This window comes from Nerophis ophidion, linkage group LG10 (genome assembly GCF_033978795.1).
Source record: "Nerophis ophidion isolate RoL-2023_Sa linkage group LG10, RoL_Noph_v1.0, whole genome shotgun sequence".
Lineage (NCBI taxonomy): Eukaryota > Metazoa > Chordata > Actinopteri > Syngnathiformes > Syngnathidae > Nerophis > Nerophis ophidion.
Genome location: NC_084620.1, coordinates 47,209,701 through 47,236,163, shown reverse-complemented (window position 1 = coordinate 47,236,163; position 26,463 = coordinate 47,209,701). Strand labels below are relative to the sequence as shown.

At 36.9% G+C, this 26,463-nt stretch overlaps 1 protein-coding gene across 6 annotated transcripts; it reads left to right on the top strand.

Moving 5' to 3' along the window:
- The first annotated feature begins 1,447 nt into the window (after nt 1-1,447).
- nfyba (nuclear transcription factor Y, beta a) lies at nt 1,448-25,818 on the top strand. Of its 6 annotated transcripts, none has more exons than XM_061913955.1 (7): nt 1,448-1,599; nt 9,960-10,056; nt 17,866-17,996; nt 18,060-18,257; nt 20,744-20,813; nt 20,943-21,022; nt 25,371-25,818. In XM_061913955.1, the coding sequence occupies exons 2-7, from the start codon at nt 9,960-9,962 to the stop codon at nt 25,401-25,403; spliced, it is 609 nt and encodes a 202-aa protein (XP_061769939.1). In that variant the 5' UTR covers nt 1,448-1,599; the 3' UTR covers nt 25,404-25,818. The 6 variants fall into 6 exon arrangements, with proteins under 6 accessions (XP_061769939.1, XP_061769937.1, XP_061769940.1 ...); XM_061913953.1 differs by lacking the exon at nt 1,448-1,599 and adding an exon at nt 1,822-1,989; XM_061913956.1 differs by lacking the exon at nt 1,448-1,599 and adding an exon at nt 2,122-2,268.
- The last annotated feature ends 645 nt before the right edge of the window (nt 25,819-26,463 follow it).

The following is a 26,463-nucleotide window of genomic DNA, read 5'->3' as shown; positions in this document are numbered from 1 at the left end:
CACCTACTGATATTGAAGAATATTACATGGTTACTCTGCCGAGCTCTAGACAGCACCGACACTTAAAGGGGAACATTATCACCAGACCTATGTAAGCGTCAATATATAGCTCCGAGAGCAAATAATAGAAAGGCGTTTAATAGGTAGTAATCCGCCATTTTCTCAAACACATCGAGTCAAATCAGCTGTTATTTTCCGTTTTTTCGACTGTTTTCCGTACCTTGGAAACATCATGCCTCGTCGGTGTGTTGTCGGAGGGTGTAACATCACCATCAGGGACGGATTCAAGTTAATTTACGTAGAATGTGCATCGATTAGCACGGCATGCTAATCGATGCTAACATGCTATTTAGGCTAGCTGTATGTACATTTGTAGCTATATTTGCATCCAGCCTTCCTCTCCATCCACATTTAATGCCAAACAAACACTTACCAATCGACGGATTTAAGTTGCGCCAGTGTCACAAGATGCGAAAGTCCCGATCGTTTGGTCTGCACATTTTACCGGCGATACTAAGGCAGACATGGCACAGAGATGTATGGATATCCTGCAGATGCATTTCCAACGATAAAGTCAACAAAATCACAAAGGTGACTTTTGTTGATGTTATTGACTTATGTGCTAATCAGACATATTTGGTCGCGGCATGACTGCCAGTTAATCGATGCTAACATGCTATTTAAGCTAGCTGTATATAAATTTGTAGCTATATTTGCATCCAGCGTTTCCCTCCACCCACATTTAACGCCAAACAAACACTTACCAATCGACGGATTTAAGTTGCTCCAGTGTCACAAGATGCAAAAGTCTCGATCGTTTGGTCAGCACATTTTACCGGCGATGCTAAGGCAGACATGGCCGAATAGCGTCAATAGCTATTCGCTCAATAGCTTCAGTTTCTTCTTCAATTTCATTTTCGCTATCTGCCTCCATACTCCAACCATCCATTTCAATACATGCGTAATCTGTTGAATCGCTTAAACCGCTGAAATCTGAGTCTGAATCCGAGCTAATGTCGCTATATCTTGCTGTGCTATCCACCTGGATAGCATGTATATCACTGGATGCCGTCACAGGAAAATGGACGATGGCTTTACAGATAGCGAAAATCCGGCACTTTAAAGCCTTTTTTTCAAGATATTCCACGGTGGGTAAAATTTTGAAAAAAACTTTGAAAATAAAATAAGCCACTGGGAACTGATGTTTATTGGTTTTAACCCTTCTGAAATTGTGATAATGTTCCCCTTTAACAACAACATATCATTTGCAGACTATAATTACTGGTTTCCCAAAAATATATTTAACCCACATAGGTGAAACTTGATCATCTTCCACGGCACACCAGACTGTATATCACGGCTTACTAGTGTGCCGCGGCACAGTGGTTGAAAAACACTGATGTACACTTCGTAAGCACTTTACTGTCGTTGCGACCCTACCGGAAGTGACGACCGTCATATCGATTCACTTCCTCCTCTTGAGCCCTCCTTTTTTAAATTGCTGGATGACACTAGAAACCAACGCTCAACACTAGATTTATTTCTATAAATAAATAAAAAATAAATGATTGAGGGCGAGTATGCAGTCAAAACGCTAAGGTAAGTACTGAAAGTGCGTTTATAGAAAAACAGCTTGATTTGAGAGATGCGTTCCAGTGCCACTATAAATGTAGAATTCCCCACAATTTTGTGTGTTATCGTGGTATTTTTGCAACGTGCCACCGGTTTGCCGAAACACGAATGGTAGTATTTTTGTAACGCACTGAAATCGTGATGTTGGCGGTTTTACTTTGTTCAAAGATACCCGCTCACATGTAGCTGATTAGGACGATTGGCGAGCGTTCGACGGGTCCTTGAATGCAGCCCCTCTAGCGGCCGGAGGCGGTAGTGCAGCCAGGGGCTCCGCGCTGGGACTGGTTCTTTCGCAGCCATTTTCTGTCCAACCAAACCGCGGCCTGAGGACGGCAACCAACCAGGGCTTCATTGCAGGTCGGTGTCTGGCTCCGGCCAATGATTGCTAACCGCTTGCTCGTTAGCTCGAATGGAAATGTCCGCCGCCGTCTGATTAACTTGTCGTAGTTGGCGTGTGTCTGAAGGAGGAAGTCTCTCCCCCGGGCGACACGTTTTCCATGACCGCAAATAAGGCGTTGAGCCGCGGCCACGTTCTTGTCGCGCTGCGGTCGACAAAGAAACGACAGGCCGACGCTTTTCTCCTTCGAGTGTCCGTCAGGGCGATGGGAGCGGCTGGCCCGCGCGGGGGTACCTGCCGTAGGTAACAGGCGCCGAATGGCCTCGTCGTTTTCTCGCTGGAATGAAAGAAACATTTTTTTTTTTAAGCTGCTGTCATTGAGTTGTTATTGTTATTATTACACGCTAGCATGCTAGCTAGCATGACTTAGCTAAACGGAGAGCCCTCGTTTTGGCGGCACAATTTCAAATTTGTTATTTGGCAAAAAAAAAAAGATGTATTTTTATTTTTATTCAGTTGGCAGTATTTCAACGTTTTTGTCTGAAAGAGAGCGTACAGTCTTTGTTGACATGCGTCAAAAATGTCCACGATGACGTCATTTCAAGATGCTGCAACCAATGATGTCATAAAAAAAAATAACTACAATTGCGTCTCAGTCAATTAGAGCAGTGGTTCTCAACCTTTTTTAAGTGATGTACCCCCTCTGAACATTTTTGTAATTCAAGTACCTCCTAATCCTGTGTTTCTTAACCAGGGTTCAATCCAACCCTAGGGGTTCGGTTAGTCGACCTCAGGGGTTCGGCCAAGCCTCCATGGGGCCCTAAGCAAAATTTGATTTTGGGGCCCTCTATTTCTGCCAATAATATTGATTGTTGATCATTCACACACTACTACAGTTGTGATCAAAATTATTCAACCCCTACACGATTTTGGTGTTTTAGCAAGTTGGACATTTATTCCATATTTTGTTTATAGTCATATCAAATAAAGATGTGTCAAATAGACAAATACAACTTAAATTGTAACACTGTATTTTACAAAATACCAAAAAAGGAAATTTTTCTTAATATCTCATTGACAAAGTGATTCAACCCCTTAGTTACATGCATCTTTAGTACTTAGTAGAACACCCTTTGGCAGTAATTACATCCTTCAAACGTGATTCATAACCGGACACAAGCTTCTTGCAACGATCTACCGGTATTTTAGCCCATTCCTCTTGGGCAAAGGCCTCCAGTTCATTCATATTCTTGGGCTTGCGTGCTGCAACTGCCTTCTTCAAGTCCCACCACAGGTTTTCTATAGGATTTAGGTCTGGTGACTGTAAAGGCCACTCCAGAGTCTTCCAGCCCTTCTTCTGCAACCATTCTGATGTTGATTTGGAGGTATGCTTGGGATCGTTGTCCTGTTGGAAGGTCCAATGTCTCCCAAGCCTCAGCTTCGTCACTGACTACATGACATATGCAGCTAATATATCCTGGTAGGAAATAGAATTCATAATGCCTTGAACGCGCTGGAGATTCCCGGTACCTGAGGCAGAGAAACAGCCCCAGAGCATGATTGACCCCCCACCATGCTTAACAGTAGGGAAGGTGTTCTTCTCATTGTAAGCTTCATTTTTTCTCCTCCAGACATAACGTTGATTCATAGGCCCAAAGAGTTCCAGTTTTGTCTCATCACTCCATATAACTGTTTCCCAAAACCTTTGGGGTTTGTCCAGATGATTTTTGGCATACTGGAGTCAATTTTTCTTGTGCCTGGCAGTCAGAAATGGGGTCCGCCTAGGAGTTCTGGCATGGAGGCCTTCATCTCGTAGTGCGCGCCTTATTGTCTGGGACGAAACCTGCGTTCCCCCCTCTGCAACTTCCTGTTGTAGTTCCTCAGCTGTTACCCGGGGGTTTTTCACCACTGTACGCTTCAAATTCTGGACAGCAGTTGCACACAGCATCCTCTTTCTACCACGCCCAGGTAGTGTTTCCACTGTGCCTTTAGCTTTAAACGTGCGTATTATGCTCCCAACTGTGTCTGTTGGACTGTGTAATGTCTTTGCTATTTTCTTATATCCATATCCTTTCTTATGAAGAGAAATTACCTCCTCTCTTGACTTCTTTGACCACTCCCTGGACTTCACCATGTTGCAAATACACCATTGGCCATCTACAAGAAGCTGAGCGTCACAGTCTTTTTCAATCAGTTTAATTGTTGCCCGTTATGGTTCTAATCACATCTACAGGTGTTTTCAACACCTGATTGAAAAGACCTTATTCAAAATCTGTTCTTAAGAGTTATGATCTTAAAGGGGTTGAATAATTTTGTCAATGAGATATTAAGAGAAATGACACTGTTTGATATGTTACAAAACATAATGTTGTAATTCAAGTTGCATTTGTCTATTTAATGCATCTTTATTTGATATGACTATAAACAAAATACGGAATAAATGTCCAACTTGCTGAAACACCAAAATTGTGTGGGGGTTGAATAATTTTGATCACAACTGTATAAACTCATTGCGGCTCTGGCAGTGTTGTTTACATTATCCTATTGTCAGCCTGGCATGTCTTTACAAATTACATGTCATTTATAAAGATATTTGGGGTGGCCCAGTTAAGAACATAAATAATACCAATGAATGAACGAATGATGTCCAGAGTGCCACATATGGTTCCTAATCTTAAAATGTAGAAAACATTCAGCTACAAGAGTGGCGTGGGGTTGAACAGTCCAAGTGATAAAGCTTTGTATTTACTGTAAAAGTGTCATCTTGTCTCATAAGTCTTGTACATATTAGTCTTTAATTACTAGTTTATATTTTTAGTTAATTGTTCATATTTAATGTTTACTTTTTACAAAGAGAGCACAGTCTACTGAAGTTAAATTCCATGTGTGTTAAACATAACTGGACAATAAAGCTGATTCTGATTCACTTTATTATTTTGGGTAACAAAAACCTGAAACAGTAATGTGCAAAAATAATTTGTAGTGCAAGAAAAACAATAAAATCACTTAAATATATATAAAAAGGAACAAATTCAATTGTACAACAGTATGTCTTTGATCATTTAGAAATCATCAGTCAGACTCGTACATGCAAAAAATTAAAAATAGGAATTTTTTGTTAATTGCTGGTGGCCGTGGGGCCCTAAACAAGCGCTTAGTTCGCTTATGCCTTCGGCCGAGGTCAAAACCCACCTGACTCTTCGTGTAAATACAAACTTCTCCCTGTTGGTATATTACGGATACGGCAACAGCTGATTGATTTGCAGGTGTGTAATGTGTTGAATTTATGCACTGTCTTAGTTTTGTTGTTTGAACAAGGTGATGTTCATGCACGGTTCATTTTGTGCACCAGTAAACAAAAAAATATGGTAACAATTTAGTATAGGGAACATATTCACCATTAATTAGTTGCTTATTAACATGCAAATTAGTAACATATTGGCTCTTAACTAGTCATTAGGTACTAATTAATGCCTTATTCGGCATGGCCTTATTAGAACCCTAACCCTCTAACCCTGACCCTAATCCAAACTAAATAACTCTAAATTAAGTCTTTATTACTTGGAATATGTTCCCCTAGTGTCCAAATAACTCTAAATTAAGTCTTTGTTACTTAGAATACGTTCCCCATACTAAAGTGTTACCAAAAACATACAACTTTGTCTTGAATTTGAAAATGTTTTATTTTTCACTAAAGAAGGGTTCGGTGAATGCGCGTACAAAACCGGTGGGGTTTGGTACCTCTGACAAGGTTAAGAACCACTGCCCTAATCAGAGCAAAGCATTTTTGGTTGAAAAAAAAGAGATAAAGAAGTAAAATACGTCGTCATGTCATCAGTTTCTGATTTATTAAATTGTATAACAGTGTAGGGCTGGGCGATATTGGCTTTTATTAATATCGCGATATTTTTTATGCGATATTGGGATATACGATATACCGTATTTCCTTGAATTGCCGCCAGGGCGCTAATTAATATAAAACCTCTTCTCACTCCTGCGTTTACCAAAGGTATGCAGTAAAAAATTTGAGTGTGATGTAAGCTTAGACCTTAAATCCTACTGAATAGCTCTTAATCTTTTTCCCTTTATGCGATTTAAAATTACCGGTAATGAAATCAGCTTCCTCCATTTTGAAAATGATGACAGGGGAAGTGTCAGTCGTGACGTCACGAGTTTGACCAGGCCCTAATACTAAGCATGCGCTAATTATTTTGGGAAGCGAGTTTGACCCGGCAGTAATTCAAGGCAGGCGCATACTATATGCCCTGCGGCAATTCAAGGAAATACGGTATATTACGATATTTCGCCTTGGCCTTAAATGAACACTTTATGCATATAATCACAGCAGTATGATGATTCTATGTGTCTACATTAAAACATTTTTCTTCATACTGGATTAATATATGCTACTTTTAAACTTTCATGCGGAGAGGGAAATCACAACTAAGTCAATTGACTAAAACGGTATTTATTAAATACATTTCATTCTCACGGGTGAATTTTTAAATGAAAGAACAAATTAATAGTGTTGCTACCTTTTTGTAGTAACACTTCTGCTGCATACTTTGCATATTGCTGTTGCCTGCTGATAATCTTCCCACTTGAAGCCAAACCACCGCCAGATGATGGATCCCCTGCTCTTTATTTTGGGCATTTATTGTTCTTCCACCATTTGTGATCAGTTTCGCACCTTCTCTCTCTTGTATTGTCACAAGCGCCACTCCGGTCTGCTGGTACGACCTGCCTCAGCTAACGTTAGCCATGGTGCTACTTCTCTGGTCGGCGAGAGCGTATGACGCTAGACGCGCGACAGTATGTGACGAATGTAAGAAGGCGGGCTTTTTTATAGTCTCTGTAAGAATGAGAGATGAGGAGGAGTGAGAAACGCCTGTATTTTAATGCCCTCAGCTAAAAGCAACTGTGAGAACATATAATCGAATATTACAATATAGTCATTTTCTATATATCGCACAGAGATATATTGTTTATATCTCTGTGCCAGCCCTACAAAAGTGCAAAATATTGCTCATTTGTAGTGGTCTTTCTTAAACTATTTGGTAAAAAAAAAAAAAATCAAAAATATTTGATAAACAAGTGATTCAATTATAAATACAGATTACTACACATAGAAGTAATCATCAACTTAAAGTGCCCTCTTTGGGGATTGTATTAGAGATCCATCTGGATTCATGAACTTAATTCTAAACATTTCTTCACAAAAAAGGAGTCTTTTACATCGATATAGACAGGAGGACAGAGTGTAGGTACAAGGAACATCAGAGGGTCAAATGTGCGAGAAAATGAGAGCAGACCGTGTTGACAAACAACGTTGCAACCTTGTGTGGGAACCGCACGTGCAGAAACACAAAAGAAGAATCCCTGCGGGATGCAGAAACTGGCAGAGAAATGTTTCGTGTAACGTTCATATTGTTGTTACTCAGCCAGCGTTTGTGGGTCTGACGGACCCCTTGCATTTTGTGGCTTTTAATCAAACACTTTTATGTTAAAATACTGAACAGATGTTTACCTTATCACAATAAACATAAGGTTGGCTGAGTGACAACAATATGAGCATTACAAAAGGGTTAAATTAATACAGTATGTGCAGCTCATTGTTTATTTGGCCCCAGGTTATCCAGGGTAAATCCCACCTAACCTTATCCGTGTCCGAACACAACAATGCCACCGTTTAAGACCCCCTCACTCCCTCCGTCCGCCGGCGCAATGCGACCTAGTACGCATGTACTGAAAATGCACACGTCATAGTCATGGGGGGGGGGGACGCAGCTCGGTTGGTAGAGTCAAGTCGTGCCAGCGACTTGACGGTTCCAGGTTCGATCCCCGCTGTCGTTGAGTCCTTGGTCAAGATAGTTTGCCCACCTGCCCCCAGTGCCACCCACAGTGGTTGAAATGCAACTTAGATATTGGGTTTCACTATGTAAAGCGCTTTGAGTCACTAGAGAAAAGCGCTATATAAATACAATTCACTTCACTTCACCTCCAGTGTTGCTTTGTGTGCATGTTCTTAAATGTAACTCATCTGAACAATATCCAACTATAGTTTAACATGTAATAACGAATTCGAAATCGTAGTTTTCTATTTTTTTATTTAATAAATTATAGGTGTAATTATTTCAGTATAAAAGTGTACAAAGTTATTTGCTTTGGTCATTAAATGATGATAATCGTGGGCCAGGCCAGACATACATTACGTATTCAACGCTTAAATCTCTAGAGTCTACATCAACTTCAGATCTATCCATCCATTTATGTGTTTTATTTGTTTGTTTCGTTTTCTGCCCTTTTTGTTAAAGAAAACAGAGGCAGTATTTGTGATTGATAACACTTTTGGCAGATCAAAATTTAAGAAATTGTACCGGAAAGTTTATTACTCTGAAGACGACCAATAAAAACGCAATAAACGGAAGGGGAAATTTGACCCGTCAAATATGAGCAAAACAAAACACAGATGGAAAGCAATAATTGCTAAAAAAAACAAACAAACAAGCAAACTGGAGTTTTGACCCAGAGAAAGCAGGGTCAGTAAAAAATAATTTAAAATCTGCGTCCTGGAGACGCGTGGACTTCCGGAAATGCGCGCCCTTTCTGAGTTCAATGCACAAAAAGTGCATTAACGCCAACCATGGATTTACGAGAAACCGGACCGGTCTTGTAAAGATGACCGCAGTGATATAAATGTCATTTGTCTGTGATAAATATGAAGTTTGATCCTGAAATGTAAACCACTGCCATACCATTTTTAGCACTAACCTCTTCCATGCAATGTCAAAGGGGCTCAGGATTTTAGTTGTGGCCGTTTTTGGTCAATCAGACTTTCAAAATGTCATATGACTTCCACAATATTTACCCCATTTTTAAAAGGTTAGTATGGGGCGGGGGTCGGCAACCCAGAACGTTGAAAGAAAAACAAAAAAAAAACAACTCTGTCTAGCCGCAAAAAATGAAAAGCCGTATATACTGTAAGTGTTATAATGAAGGTTTTTACATTAGCTACAATAGCTTACTAACAAAATGACTGTCGCAAATCTTCCCTGACAGAAATGTTGAAATTTAGTTTACACATTTTTACAACATGAGAAACCATTAGTCAATTAGAGGCTACTCAAGGTGAGGTAACTCCTGGAAATTACTGGCATTTAATGGGCCAAAGGTATAGATGTGTGTGTCCAAGTTAAAGGAAACGGCAGGCAGTCTTCTTTTAATAGATTTATTACAATCTTTGGCAAGCTAGGTAATGTTTGCTGTGGTCTGGAACAACATGGCACACAAACAACTATCTGAAATGCAGCTATTATTACATACAGATAATATGTCATGAGACATGAAATACTAAATGATATATATTAAAGGATATTAAATGAGCTCAAATATACCTATAAACTGAGGCATAATGATGCAATATGTACATACAGCTAGCCTAAATAGCGTGTTAGCATTGATATGCCTGATTAGCAGTTTAACAAATCAATAACATCAACGAAGCGCACCTTTGTGCAATCCCGCACAGTGTAAAATGTTTGGTGGACAGAATCGATACGCACGATGTTGTGTCAAAACGCGCATACCATGTGCATAAGCAGAAACATTGACGCTACTCATGAGCGCAACGTTTAGTCAGCACTGCGGCCAATACACACGTTTGATTCATCGAAGTATTTTAATTCATATTTATACTGAAAATGTAATTCCATTGTACTTTTTAAATGCATACAATCAAACATGTTACCAAAAGTACCACAAACTCTTGGCTAAATAGTTGTGTTCCACTTTTTAAAAACACAAAACCTGGATTAAAAGTAACTATTTCCCTTGAAATATTCTGTTTACTATTGGACCTAACCCAAACCAGTCACATGACTGGAAAGCCCCAGCAACAGTTTGTCATCCAAGTGGTAATTAGACGCTAAATTAGATACAGCTATGTTGTGTGTGTCTTTAACTGAAGATGTGTGACGATTTCTTCTCCCAGATGGACGGGGACGGTTCCACTACCGACGCCTCCCAGTTGGGCATCGCTGGGGAGTACATACCATCCACACACTACGTGCTCCAGCAAGATGGTGATGGTATGCTCTGGCTTTTGTTTTTTTTACTATCTTGAAATAACGAAGAGCGCGCACATGAGATATTGCATTACTACAAAACCTCTCATCTCTTTATGGTTCTTTGTAGCCATAAAAGGGAAATACTGACATCTGGTGGCTGATTGTTACTCCTACACCACTAGATATACAGTCAGAGGAGAACAAAAATCAGATGCACCCATACCAAGCCCTAAAAATAATACTTTAACTCCTTTAATATGCCTTTAAGCTATTTAACAAATTTAAAATGACTTTTTCCACTTTCAGGAACAATTACAGGCATGGTATATTCAACTTTGTACTTGAATAAATGCAGTAAAAACATCTTATTTTGTCAAAGCATCTTCCTGCCAGAGAATGTTGTGTGAATTGATTTGGAAACAGCACCCTCTGCTGGGATTATAGCTGCAGCACTCTTTCACCTGCAGATGATACAATTAAACCACTTCCTGTTTAAATTACCTTTTAAAAAAACACATTTAAAACCTCTAAAGCAGGGTCCACCAACGCGGTGCCCGCTGGCAACAGGTAGCCCGTAAGGACCAGATGAGTAGCCTGCTGGCCTGTTCTAAAAATAGCAGCACTTACCAGTGAGCTGCCTCTATTTTTTAAATTGTATTTATTTATTTTATTTATTTATTTAACAAATTGGTCTCGCTTTGCTCGACATTTGTAATTCTAAGAGAGACAAAACTCAAATACAATTTGAAAATCAAAGAAAATATTTTAAAGACTTGGTCTTCACTTGTTTAAATAAATTCTTTTTTTTTTTTACTTTGCTTCTTATAACTTTCAGAAAGACAATTTTAGAGAAAAAATACAACCTTAAAAATGATTTTAGGATTTTTAAACACATACCTTTTTACCTTTTAAATTCCTTCCTCTTCTTTCCTGACAATTTAAATCAATGTTCAAGTAAATTAATTTTTTTTATTGTAAAGAATAATAAATACATTTTAATTTAATTCTTGATTTTAGCTTCTGTTTTTTTGACGAAGAATATTTGTGAAATATTTCTTCAAACTTTTTATGATTAAAATTGGAAAAAAAAATTCTGGCAAATTAAGAAAATCTTTAGAATCAAATTTAAATCTTATTTCAAAGTCTTTTAAATTTCTTTTAAAATTTTTGTTCTGGAAAATCTAAAAGAAATAATGATTTGTCTTTGTTAGAAATATAGATTGGTCGAATTTGTTATATATTCTAACAAAATGCAGATTGGATTTTAACCTATTTAAAACATGTCATCAAAATTCTAAAATTTATCTTAATCAGGAAAAAATACTAATGATGTTCCATAAATTGTATTTTTTTATTTTTTTCAAAAAGATTCGAATTAGCTAGTTTTTCTCTTCTTTTTTTCGGTTGAATTTTGAATTTCAAAGAGTCGAAATTGAAGATAAATTATGTTTCAAAATTTAATTTAAATGTTTTTCCTGTTTTCTCCTCTTAAACGATTCAATTAAGTGTTTTTTTCATCATTTATTCTCTACAAAAAACCTTCCGTAAAAGGAAAAAAGATAAACGACGGAATGACAGACAGAAATACCCATTTTTATATATATATTAGGTAAATTGAGCAAATTGGCTATTTCTGGCAATTTATTTAGGTGTGTATCAAACTGGTAGCCCTTCGCATTAATCAGAACCCAAGAATTAGCTCTTGGTTTCAAAAAAGTTGGTGCCCCCTGCTCTAAAGGCTTAGTGGCCACATGCGTGGACAGCACCTTTTAACTCAGATTTCCAAAATTGTGTACACTACTGGATTGGGTTTTATGGCCGCTTATGTGGACACTTATACTGCCATCTGGTGGTTTCAGAAGCGCATAACATAAATGGAATTTGGGGGAAAAAAAGTGTAAAAATAAGAATTAGCATGTCACTAAATATGAAGTACACGTTTGTTACTTACGGATTAAGTACATCATATGAAATGATGATTCTTAGTTTTTATTCTAATTAGGGTCCAATAAGCCCAAATAGCAAACAGAAATAAAAAAATAAGCATGTAAACAAACAGCTTGGGCCTTAAGAGGTAAAAGGGGAACTATTCTAAATGTTGCTCATCATTCACAAGTCGTATGTGAGACAAGAACACATATGTATTGTTATTATTATTTTGTTGAATTGTTCTACGTGGCTAGCAATGGTGTTAATGGCTGTAATCCATTCTGCCTCAAAAGTCCTTTTAAAAACATCCAAAAACGTGCCAACAATACTCCACATATATGTGGTGAACGGAATACTAACAAGTATTAGCGATTTTATTATCAGTGCTCATGCAGAGGAACTACTTTTAGTTGTGCCGTGATCACAGAGAGCTAACTAGGTTATGCTGTTATATAGACATGTTGAGCTGCTGCACTGCCTCTGAGTTGGTGAAAGTTAATTCTACATTCTAAATCATGCCTCTCACCTGGATAATAGAGTACAGTAGGCGCTTATTTTTAACTCTTCGTGAGGATTATAATTAATTGATCATGTTAAGGGGAAGAAATAAACATCCCATCAGGCCTTATTACAATGAGAGCAGACTTTGTACAGTAAGTGATTGTTTTATTATGTCTTTTGTGTCTCTCTAAGTCTGCTATGATTAGTAGTGTTGTTGTTGAAGGGAAAGTGAACATTGGGACGTGTCTGTGAAATTAATCATACATCGTGGCACGCTGTATGCTTGAAATGATTAAAAATACATATCACATGTTAACATGAATGTTAGTACATTAAATATATACATACAGTATGTATATAAAACTTTGATTGAGGGTTTTTGAGTCCTTTAAATAAATGCTACACTGCAAAAATTTAAATCTAAGATTGAATAGTTCAAATAAGGGTGATATTTGCTTATTTTCTCTCTTAAGAATTCTTCTCACTAAGCAGATTTTATGTTAGTGTTTTACTTGCTTCAAGTGCTTTGGTCCTAAATTATCTCTTACAGCTTGAGTAAAACATACTTGAAACTAGTATATCAACTGTTACAAAGCTGTGTTGTCAGCACTCACAAGTCCAACATGATTTTTGATAAAATTGTGTCTCATAATTAAAACAGATGGCAGCCGAATGGACTTTGCTGTTTTATTTTCATTGACACAATAGAAAACACACACTCATAGTATACTCATATGGTACAGTACAGTAAACTGACAGTTAATATTTAAATATCTAACATGTGACATTTCCAACAATTTTGAACAGAAATAGTTCATGCACATTCCGATAAATTATTCAAAATGACTATTAAAAAAAAAATTGGCCGGGGGCCTGGCTGTATATGCGCACTAATTGACTGAAAGAGCACACATGTGGCGCGGTGATGTCATGTTGTCGATGGAAAAATGCATTTTTAGGCCATATGATTTGCCTGGGAGAACCCGAGAGTAACAAGCGGTTGCCTTGTTGCCTTTCCATTAAGAACAATAAATTAGTTTTTAGTATAAGTTTGCTGGTTTGAAGAAATGTAATGCCGAGCACATATCATTATGTCAATATAATGACACTAGCATTTACTTAATATAACAATATTTTTCAACATATTGGTCAAAAAGGGCTCTTTTTTTTCTACCAAGAAAAGTGCACTTTTATTAGTGAGAATATACTTATTTTAAGGTATTTTGGGGTCCTTCAAGGTTAGCTAATGTGACTTGTTTTGACAAGCCAAATGTTCTTGTTCCATTGGCAGATAATTTTGCTTAGTTCAAATTAAATACCCCTAATTTTTGTATTTTTCTTGTTTTTGAACACTGACTTTTTGCAGTGTAGCACAGGTCAGCTAACGATGAAGCTAATGGTAGTCGCTCTGCCTATAAAGTGCTCTAAAAACAAACAAAAAACCTTCATCATTGTTTTACATATAGACTGTAAGTATATATGTAATCTAATAACATGTAATATATACATATTTTGATCATTTTAAGCATACAGCAGTGTATAAATGTCACAAACTCATCACAGTGTTCACTTTTCTTACAACAACACTACTATTCATGGCAGACTTGATGAGAGACAACAAACATAATAAAACAATCACTTAGTGTACAATGTCTGCTGACTGGGAGAAAGACTAATGGCATGTTTTTTTTATATATACCCGTTTAATGGACAATTCATCATCATCCTCAAAAAGGGTTTAAAAAAAAAAATCTTCACAATCTAAGTTGGGAGACAGCGTGGCTCGGATGGGAGAGCGGCCGTGCCAGCAACCTGAGGGTTCTGAGTTCGATCCCCGCCTTCCACCATCCTAGTCACGTCCCGTTGTGTCCTTGGGCAACACAATTCACCCTTGCTCCTGATGGGTTGGGGTTAGGGCCATCAGTGTGTGTAAATGTGGAAGTAATATCAAAGCACTTTGAGTACCTTGAAAGTAGAAAACCGCTATGCAAGTATTTACCGTTTTAAAAATTTAAATCAATCAGTGTTTATTTATATAGCCCTAAATCACAAGTGTCTCAAAGGGCTGCACAAACCACAACAACATCCACGGTAGAACCCACATAAGGGCAAGGAAAAACTCACCCCAGTGGGACGTCGGGGACAGTGACAATGATGACTATGAGAAACCTTGGATAAGGGCCGCATATGTGGGCAACCCCCCTTCCCCCTTCTTAGGGGACCAAAACCAATGGATGTCTAACATGATATTGTGAAAGTCCAAACCATAGTGGATCTAACATAACGGTGAGAGTCCAGTCCAAAGTGGATCCAATATGGTAGCGAGAGTCCCGTCCAAAGTGGAGCCAGCAGGAAACCATCCCAAGCGGAGGCAGATCAGCAGCGCAGAGATGTCCCCAACCGATACACAGGCGAGCGGTCCATCTCGGGTCCCGACTCTGGACGAGCGGTCCATGCGGCGTGGCGCAGTGGTAGAGTGGGCGTGCGCAACCCGAGGGTCCCTGGTTCAATCCCCACCTAGTACCAACCTCATCATGTCCGTTGTGTCCTGAGCAAGACACTCCTGATGGGTGCTGGTTAGCGCCTTGCATGGCAGCTCCCTCCATCAGTGTGTGAATGTGTGTGTGAATGGGTAAATGTGGAAGTAGTGTCAAAGCGCTTTGAGTACTTTGAAGGTAGAAAAGCGCTATATAAGTACAACCCATTTATCATTTCTTTATCCTGGGTCCCGACTCTGGACAGTCAGTACTTCATCCATGGCCACCGGAAAAGTTGACCAACTTGTGTACAAAACCTTCTACTATCCATGTTAGAGGCATGATTTATAGTCTAGAATTAACTTTCACCAACTCCGAGGCAATGCAACAGCTCAATATGTCAAAATAGCAGCATAAACTGGTTAGCGCTCTGTCATCAATGCGCTGCTAAAAGTAGTTCCTCTGTGTTAACACGTTAAAATAACAATAGCTCTAATACTTGGTAATATTCAGGTAACAACACTTTTTGGATGTTTTTTTTTGGAAGATAATAGTGTACTCTCATTAGCTGATTTGTTATCAATCAATCAATCAATGTTTACTTATATAGCGCTAAATCACGAGTGTCTCAAAGTGCTGCATAAGTCACAACGACATCCTCGGCTCAGATCTCACATCAGGGCAAGAAAAAAACAGTGCAATGGACGTCGAGTGGATCTAGCATAATATAGTGAGAGTCCAGTCCATAGTGGATCTAACATAATAGTGTGAGAGTCCAGTCCATAGTGGATCTAACATAATAGTGTGAGAGTCCAGTCCATAGAGGATCTAACATAATAGTGTGAGAGTCCAGTCCATAGTGGATCTAACATAATAGTGAGAGTCCAGCCCATAGTGGATCGAACATAATAGTGAGAGTCCAGTCCATAGTGGACCTAACATAATATTGTGAGAGTCCAGTCCATAGTGGATCTAACATAATAGTGTGAGAGTCCAGTCCATAGTGGATCTAACATAATAGTGAGAGTCCAGTCCATAGTGGATCTAACATAATAGTGTGAGTCCAGTCCATAGTGGAGCTAACATAATAGTAAGAGTCCAGTCCATAGTGGATCTAACATAATAGTGAGAGTCCAGTCCATAGTGGATCTAACATGATAGTGTGAGAGTCCAGTCCATAGAGGATCTAACATAATAGTGTGAGAGTCCAGTCCATAGTGGATCCAACATAATAGTGAGAGTCCAGCCCATAGTGGATTGAACATAATAGTGAGAGTCCAGTCCATAGTGGATCTAACATAATAGTGTGAGAGTCCAGTCCATAGTGGATCTAACATAATATTGTGAGAGTCCAGTCCATAGTGGATCTAACATAATAGTGTGAGAGTCCAGTCCATAGTGGATCTAACATAATAGTGTGAGAGTCCAGTCCATAGTGGATCTAACATAATAGTGTGAGAGTCCAGTCCATAGTGGATCTAACATAATATTGTGAGAGTCCAGTCCATAGTGGATCGAACATAATAGTGAGAGTCCAGTCCGTAGTGGATCTAACATAATAGTGTGAGAGTCCAGTCCATAGTGGATCTAACATAATAGTGTGAGAGTCCAGTCCATAGTTGATCTAGCATAATATAGTGAGAGTCCAGTCCATAGTGGATCTAACATAATAGTGTGAGAGTCCGGTCCATAGTGGATCTAACATAATAGTGAGAGTCCAGTCCATAGTGGATCTAACATGATAGTGTGAGAGTCCAGTCCATAGAGGATTTAACATAATAGTGTGAGAGTCCAGTCCATAGTGGATCTAACATAATAGTGAGAGTCCAGCCCATAGTGGTTTGAACATAATAGTGAGAGTCCAGTCCATAGTGGACCTAACATAATATTGTGAGAGTCCAGTCTATAGTGGATCTAACATAATATTGTGAGAGTCCAGTCCATAGTGGATCTAACTTAATAGTGTGAGAGTCCAGTCTATAGTGGTTCTAACATAATAGTGAGAGTCCAGTCCATAGTGGATCTAACATAATAGTGAGAGTCCGGTCCATAGTGGATCTAAGATAATAGTGAGAGTCCAATCCATAGTGGATCAAATATAATAGTGAGAGTCCAGTCCATAGCGGATCTAACATAATAGTGGGAGTCCAGTCCATAGTGGATCTAACATAATATAGTGTGAGAGTCCAGTCCATAGTGGATCTAACATAATAGTGAGAGTCCAGTCCATAGTGGATCTAACATAATAGTGAGAGTCCAGTCCATAGTGGATCGAACATATAGTAAGAGTCCAGTCCATAGTGGATCCAGCATAATAGTGTGACAGTCCAGTCCTAGTGGATCTAAGATAATAGTGAGAGTCAAATCCATAGTGTATCAAATATAATAGTGAGAGTCCAGTCCATAGCGGATCTAACATAATAGTGGGAGAGTCCAGTCCATAGTGGATCTAACATAATATTGTAAGAGTCTAGTCCATAGTGGGGCCAGCAGGAGATCATCTTGAGCAGAGACAGGTCAGCAGCGCAGAGACATCCCCAATTGATGCACGGATGAGTGGTCCATCCTGGTTCTACAGACTTTGGACAGCTAGTGCCTCATCTATGACCCCCTTTTTCTTGCCCTGGTTTGGAATCTGAGCCCAGGATGTCATTGTGGCTTGCGCAATCCTTGGAGACATTTGTGATTAAGGGCTATAAAGAACTCAACTTTGTCTGATTATTTGATTGATGGCAACCGTGACTTTGCAAAACCTTAAAACAGTCCGTGGTTATCCAACTGTTAGGCTGGGCCCGCTCTTCGTTACACTTTTTATTTTTTTTTTATTTTTTTTTACTAATGCATTTTATATGATATATATTTAGTAGAAGCACGAAAATGAATACATGTACTGTATATTCACACTATATGACTGTTTTCCCAGACGATGCTGACGATGGTATGAACGACCATGAGGAAGGGGGCTCAAAGGACAACTACAGGGAGCAGGACATCTATCTCCCCATCGCTAATGTGGCTCGCATCATGAAGAACGCTGTCCCACAAACCGGAAAGGTTTGTCAGTCCCGTAGACAAGTCTTCCACAGGCTCAGCAAGCATTGGCCTGTTTGCCCGCAGATCGCCAAAGACGCCAAGGAGTGCGTGCAGGAGTGCGTGAGCGAGTTCATCAGCTTCATCACCAGCGAGGCCAGCGAGCGCTGCCACCAGGAGAAGCGCAAGACCATCAACGGCGAGGACATCCTGTTCGCCATGTCCACGCTGGGCTTCGACATGTACGTGGAGCCACTCAAGCTCTACCTGCAGAAGTTCCGAGAGGTGAGCTGGCAAAAGCCGTAACGCACATTCTCCCTTCTAGAAAGAAACTACCGCCTCGTTTATAATACATGTTATTGTAATTCACCCAGGCTGCCACTAGGTGGAGCAGCATGACAGCAATTGTGCTTTTTGTGATGTCATTATGTCCTGGCAAGATGTCCTATGGCAGGGCTGCTTAAAGGCCTACTAAAATGAGATTTTCTTATTTAAACGGGGATAGCAGGTCCATTCTATGTGTCATACTTGATCATTTCGCGATATTGCCATATTTTTGCTGAAAGGATTTAGTAGCGAACATCCACGATAAAGTTCGCAACTTTAGGTGCTAAGAGAAAAGCCCTGCCTCTACCGGAAGTCGCAGACGATGACGTCACCCGTGTGATGGCTTCTCACATGTTCACATTGTTTTTAATGGGAGCCTCCAACAAAAAGCGCTATTCGGACCGAGAAAACGGCAATTTCCCCATTAATTTGAGCGAGGATGAAAGATTCGTGTTTGAGGATATTGATAGCGATGGACTAGAAAAAAAAAAAAAAGTTAAAAAATAAAAAAACACGATTGCATTGGGACAGATTCCGATGTTTTTAGACACATTTACTAGGTTAATTATGGGAAATCCTTTTTCTTTCTATTGTGTTGCTAGTATTTTAGTGAATTAAATAGTACCTGATAGTCGGAAGAGTGTCTCCATGGGTGTCTTGACGCGCAGTGTCTCAGGGGAGTCGACGGCAGCTATGGCACAAGGTGCGCTTGTTTGATCTTTGTGAGAAAGAGAGACAAGAAAGAGTGAGACAAGCATGTAGTGTAATGCCCGCAGCTAAAAGCAACTACGTGAGAACGTATACGCGAATATTACAATAAAGTAATTTTCTATATCGCACAGAGACAAACCCGCGATATATCGTGTATATCAGGGGTCACCAACCTTTTTGAAACCAAGAGCTACTTCTTGGGTACTGATTAATGCAAAGGGCTACCAGTTTGATTCACACTTAAAAAAATTGCCAGAAATAGCTAATTTGCTCTATTTACCTTTAATAAATAAATCTATATATATCAAAAAATGGGTATTTCTGTCTGTTATTCCGTCATACATTTTTTTTCCTTTTACGGAAGGTTTTTTTTGTAGAGAATAAATGATGAAAAAACATTCAGTTGAACGGTTTAAAAGAGGAGGAAACAGGGAAAAAATTACAATTAAATTTTGAAACAGAGTTTATCTTCAATTTCGACTCTTTAAAATTCAAAATTCAATCGAAAAAAAGAAGAGAAAAACAAAGTAATCCGAATCTTTTTTTAAAAATTAAAAAAATAATTTATGGAACATCATTAGTAATTTTTCCTGATTAAGATTAATTTTAGAATTTTGATGACATGTTTTAAGTTGGTTAAAGTCCAATCTGCACTTTGTTAGAATATATAACAAATTGGACCAACCTATATTTCTAACAAAGACAAATCATTATTTCTTCGAGATTTTCCAGAACAAAAATTTTAAAATAAATTTAAAAGACTTTGAAATAAGATTTTAATTTGATTCTACTGATTTTCTTGATTTGACAGAATATTTTTCTTTAATTCTAATCATAATAAGTTTGAATAAATATTTCACAAATATTCTTCGTCGAAAAAACAGAAGCTAAAATGAAGAATTAAATTAAAATGTATTTATTATTCTTTACAATAAATTTACTTGAACATTGATTTAAATTGTCAGGAAAGAAGAAGGAATTTAAAAGGTAAAAAGGTATATGTGTTTAAAAATCCTAAAATAACTTTTAAGGTTGTATTTTTTCTCTAAAATTGTCTTTCTGAAAGTTATAAGAAGCAAAGTAAAAAAATAAATACATTTATTTAAACAAGTGAAGACCAAGTCTTTAAAATATTTTCTAGGATTTTCAAATTCTATTTGAGTTTTGTCTCTCAGAATTAAAAATGTCAAGCAAAGCGAGACCAGCTTGTTAGTAAATAAATAAAATAAAATAAATAGAGACAGCTCACTGGTAAGTGCTGCTATTTGAGCTATATTTAGAACAGGCCAGCGGGCGACTCATTTGGTCCTTACGGGCACCGCGTTGGTGACCCCTGGTGTATATCGATATATCGCCCAGCCCTAATGAGAACGTACACTCGAATACACACGATATAGTCATTTTCTGCTTCGCACAGAGGCTAAACCCGCGATATATCGAGTATACTCCATATATCGCCCAGCCCTACATGGACGTTAGTTCCAGACTTCTTCTGTTTGTTTGATATTGTCATGGCTGCCACAAGTGGTGGAAAAGGGAATTACAAGTGAGAAACCCATACAGTATTTATTGGTGGCTCGGCAATGTTAAGAAACACTGTCTTACGGGATGCGTGGTGGTCATCTACAGCCGTTCATTCCAGGGCATCTTTCTAGAAGGCAGGAAATCTGTATTCTCCCTGCACAGTAGCATAATATGCTACAATAATAATGCCGTATTATTTCCCTTACTAGGCAATGAAAGGGGAAAAAGGGATGCCTGTGACGGACGGCCTTGGAGAGGAGCTCACAGACGACGGCTTCAGTGAGTTGCTCTTGTACCGTGTGCCTGGGTCTTGCACCGTATGCCTGGGTCTGGCACTATACGCCTCGGCCTCGCACTATATGTGCCCTGGAAGCACACAAGGTCTAAAAACTGTCCTCCCCTCTGCAGCTAACCCTCTTCCTGCAGGAATTATTACTGCCGATGGCCAGCAGCAGAACGTCATGGTGTACACCACCTCATACCAACAGGTACATAACATGGCCATGTTTTATTCATGATGTGTGAGGAAGTGCAAATGTGTCTCTGACAAGTGTTTTCTAAGCACAAACAATGTATTTGTAAACTGCTCGGTCAGCATTAATACGCTCCCATTAATACACTTTAAAGCGCAACTACACTAAGAGGTTGCCTACAGCCACATGTGTCAATGCTAAATATAGCAGTTCTTTGCCTCCATGGAATTATTAAATATGTTAATGGAAGCTTGTTTGTAAAATTATTAACTATCTTAATAGGAACATGTATGTCAAGTTATGAAATATTTTAATGACGTATATATGTCCTGTTATGAAATGTGTTAATGTCAAGTTATGAAATATGTTTATGGTGTATATATGTCAAGTTATGAAATATGTTTATGGTGTATATATGTCAAGTTATGAAATATGTTAATGACATTTATATCTAAAAATATGAAATATGTTAATGATGTATATATATCCAGTTATAAAATATGTTAATTATGTACATATGTTATGTAATATGTTAATTATGCATATATGTCCAGTTATGAAATATGTTAGACGTATATATAACAAATTATAAAAATATGTTGATGAAAAGTTATGAAATATGTTAATGGTGTATATATGTACATTTATGAAATAAATTAATGACATTTATATGTCAAGATATAAAACAATGGTAATGGCGTATACATGTGAAGTTATGAAATATGTTAATGACATATATATGTAAAAATATGAAAATATGTTGATGTATATATGTGAAGTTATGAAATATGTTAATGACATATATATGTAAACAAGATGAAATATGTTAATGATGTATAAATGTCAAGTTATGAAATATGTTAATTATATATATATATATATATATATATATATATATATATACACACACACAAGGTTTCTCATAGTAATCATTGTCGACATCCCACTGGGGTGAGTTTTTCCTTGCCCTTATGTGACTCTACCGAGGATGTCGTTGTGGTTTCTGCAGCCCTTTGAGACACTTGTGATTTAGGGCTATATAAATAAACATTGATTGATTGATATATATACATATGTCAAGTTATGAAATGTTAATGTTGTATATATGTCCAGTTATGACATATGTTAATTATATATATATATATATGTATGTGTGTGTGTGTGTCAAGTTATGAAATATGTTACACGTATATATGTCAAGTTATAAAAATATGTTAAAGACAAGTTATGAAATATGTTAATAATGTAAATATGTCTAGTTATGAACTGTAAATTGTGTATTTATGTCAAGTTGATGAATATGTTAATGATGTATATATGTCCAGTTATGAACTATGTTAATGGTGTATATACTGTATGACAAGTTATGAAATATGTTAATGTTGTATATATGTCCAGTAATGAAATATGTTAATGACATATATTTGTCAAGTTATGAAATATGTTAATGATGTATATTTGTCAATTTAGAAATATGGTAATGGTGTATATACAGTATGTCAAATTAGAAATATGTTAATGATAATGTTTATGTCAAGTTATGAAATATGTTAATGACGTTTATGTCAAGTTACGAAATATGTTAATGATGTATATATGACAAGTTATAAAATATGTTAATGGTGCATTTATGTCCAGTAATGGAATATGTCAATGACGTTTGGCAAGTTATGAAATATGTTAACGTTTATGTCAAGTTATGAAATATGTTTATAATTTATATATGACAAGTTAGGAAATATGTAAACGGTCTGTATATGTCCAGTAATGAAATATGTTAGTGACGTTTATGTCAAGTTATGAAATATGTTAGTGATGTATATAATATGTCAATTTAAGAAATATGTTAATGCCGTTTATGTCAAGTTATGAAATATGTTAATGATGTATATAATATGTCAATTTAAGAAATATGTTAATGACTTTTATGTCAAGTTATGAAATATGTTAATGATGTATATATGGCAAGTTGTAAAATATGTTAATGGGGTAATTATGTCCAGTAATGAAATATGTTAATGACGTTTATGTCAAATTATGAAATATGTTAATGATGTATGTATGGCAATTTATAAAATATGTCAATGATGTATATATGTCAATTTAAGAAATATGTTAATGTTTATGTCAAGTTATGAAATATGTTAACGATGTATATATGACAAGTTATGAAATATTTTAACGACGTTTATGTAAAGTTATGAAATATGATAATGTATATATGACAAGTTATTATATATGTTAATTATGTATATATGACAAGTTATGAGATATTTTTGTGTATATATGTCCAGTTATGAAATATGTTAATTATGTATATATGTCAATCTAAGAAATGTGTTGTTTACGTCAAGTTATGAAATGTTAATGTATATCTGACAAGTTATGAAATATGTTAATGTATACATGACAAGTTATGAAATATGTTAATGGTGTATATAAGTCCAGTTGTGAAATATGTTAATAATGTATATATGTCAATTTAAGAAATGTGTTATAACTGTTTACGCCAAGTTATGAATTATGTTAATAATGTATATATGACAAGTTTTGAAATATGGTAATAATGTATATATGACAAGTTATGAAATATGTTAACGTTGTATATAAGTCCAGTTCTGAAATACGTTAATGGTGTACATAAGTCCAGTTCTGAAATATGTTAATGGTGTACATAAGTCCAGTTCTGAAATATGTTAATGGTGTATATAAGTCCAGTTCTGAAATATGTAAATGATGTATATAAGTCCAGTTCTGAAATATGTAAATGGTGTATATAAGTCCAGTTCTGAAATATGTTAATGGTGTATATAAGTCCAGTTCTGAAATATGTTAACGGTGTATATAAGTCCAGTTCTGAAATATGTTAATGGTGTACATAAGTCCAGTTCTGAAATATGTTAATGGTGTATATAAGTCCAGTTCTGAAATATGTAAATTATGTATATAAGTCCAGTTCTGAAATATGTTAATGGTGTATATAAGTCCAGTTCTGAAATATGTAAATGGTGTATATAAGTCCAGTTGTGAAATATGTTAATGGTGTATATAAGTCCAGTTCTGAAATATGTTAATGGTGTATATATATGTCAATTTAAGAAATGTGTTAATGACGTTTACGCCAAGTTATGAATTATGTTAATAATGTATATATGACAAGTTCTGAAATATGGTAATAATGTATATATGACAAGTTCTGAAATATGTTAATGGGGTATATAAATCCAGTTGTGAAATATGTTAATGGTGTATATAAGTCCAGTTGTGAAATATGTTAATGGTGTATATAAGTCCAGTTGTGAAATATGTTAATGGTGTATATAAGTCCAGTTGTGAAATATGTTAATGGTGTATATAAGTCCAGTTCTGAAATATGTTCATTGTGTATATAAGTCCAGTTGTGAAATATGTTAATGGTGTATATAAGTCCAGTTGTGAAATATGTTAATGGTGTATATAATTCCCGTTGTGAAATGTTAATGGTGTATATAATTCCCGTTGTGAAATGTGTTAATGGTGTATATAAGTCCAGTTGTGAAATATGTTAATGGTGTATATAAGTCCAGTTGTGAAATATGTTAATGGTGTATATAAGTCCAGTTGTGAAATATGTTAATGGTGTATATAAGTCCAGTTGTGAAATATGTTCACGGTGTATATAAGTCCAGTTCTGAAATATGTTAATGGTGTACATAAGTCCAGTTCTGAAATATGTTAATGGTGTATATAAGTCCAGTTCTGAAATATGTAAATGGTGTATATAAGCCCAGTTCTGAAATATGTTAATGGTGTACATAAGTCCAGTTCTGAAATATGTTAATGGTGTATATAAGTCCAGTTCTGAAATATGTAAATGTTGTATATACATGTAAGTCCAGTTGTGAAATATGTTAATGGTGTATATAAGTCCAGTTCTGAAATATGTTAATGGTGTATATATATGTCAATTTAAGAAATGTGTTAATGACGTTTATGCCAAGTTATGAATTATGTTAATAATGTATATATGACAAGTTCTGAAATATGGTAATAATGTATATATGACAAGTTCTGAAATATGTTAACGTTGTATATAAATCCAGTTGTGAAATATGTTAATGGTGTATATAAGTCCAGTTGTGAAATATGTTAATGGTGTATATAAGTCCAGTTGTGAAATATGTTAATGGTGTACATAATTCCCGTTGTGAAATGTGTTAATGGTGTATATAAGTCCAGTTGTGAAATATGTTAATGGTGTATATAAGTCCAGTTGTGAAATATGTTAATGGTGTATATAAGTCCAGTTGTGAAATATGTTAATGGTGTATATAATTCCCGTTGTGAAATATGTTAATGGGGTATGATTCTGCCTGTGCTGCAGATTCCCAACGTGCAGCAGATCCAGTTCTCCTGACAAGTTTCTCCTCCAGCTGCAACAAGTGGCCTGTGCTCGCCAGGTGATCTCTGACCCTTGAGGCCGTGAGAGGAAAGGTGTGTGGGGAAGGATGGAGGGTGGGGGGGGGGGCGGTGTAGCATCTGCCCCACCTTGATGTACAGACCAATCATGAGCTGTGTTGTAGAAAGTCTAGTTTGTAGTTTATGGTACAAATCATCTCAACCATCTTTCATTTTATTCTTTTTGTGCATCATAATTAATAATGTAATGCCTTTTGCTCTTTTTGGCTTACTTGGAGCCACTTTTCCCCCAATTCCATGATGTTTGTGTGACGCCAGCTCTTTTGTAAATTCTCCACTTGCTCTGTGTCCATGTCATTAAAACAAAAATGTCCACAACAGTTTTATTTATAGCATTAAAATAATCTGTGAAACTTGGGCTGCTGTTTTTTATGCAGATTTAGGGTGCATCTTTCCAACACAGTTATGATGATTTGTGTTTGGAAATTCACTGTGTCCACATGTTGCTAACCTCAAGTGACGAAATCATAACTGCTACCTTTCATTTCTAACTAGTTGCAAACATTAAGGGTTACGGTGAGTCAATGCAAATACAAGTGTGTGATATTCTTCTGATAGTTGTCGTTTTACAAATATTTGATGAAAAATCACAAATGTGTTTGTTTATTTCGTGTACCAATGCCACCCAAATGCCTCCCTCGGGAGGTGTTTAGGGCACGTCTGACGAGTAGGAGGCCACAGGAAGGACCCAGGACACGTTGGGAAGACTTTGTCTTCCGGCTGGCCTGGGAACCCCTCGTCATCCCCCGGGAGGTGTTTGATGAAGTGGCTGGGGAGAAGTAAGTCTGGGCTTCCCTGCTTAGGCTCCTGCCCCCGCGACCCAACTTCGGATAAGCCATACTTGCTTTAAAAAAAAAGATATATGTATATATATATATATATGTGTATATATGTATGTATGTGTGTGTATATATATATATGTGTGTATATATATATATATATGTATGTGTGTATATGTATATATGTGTGTATATGTGTATATGTATATATATATGTAT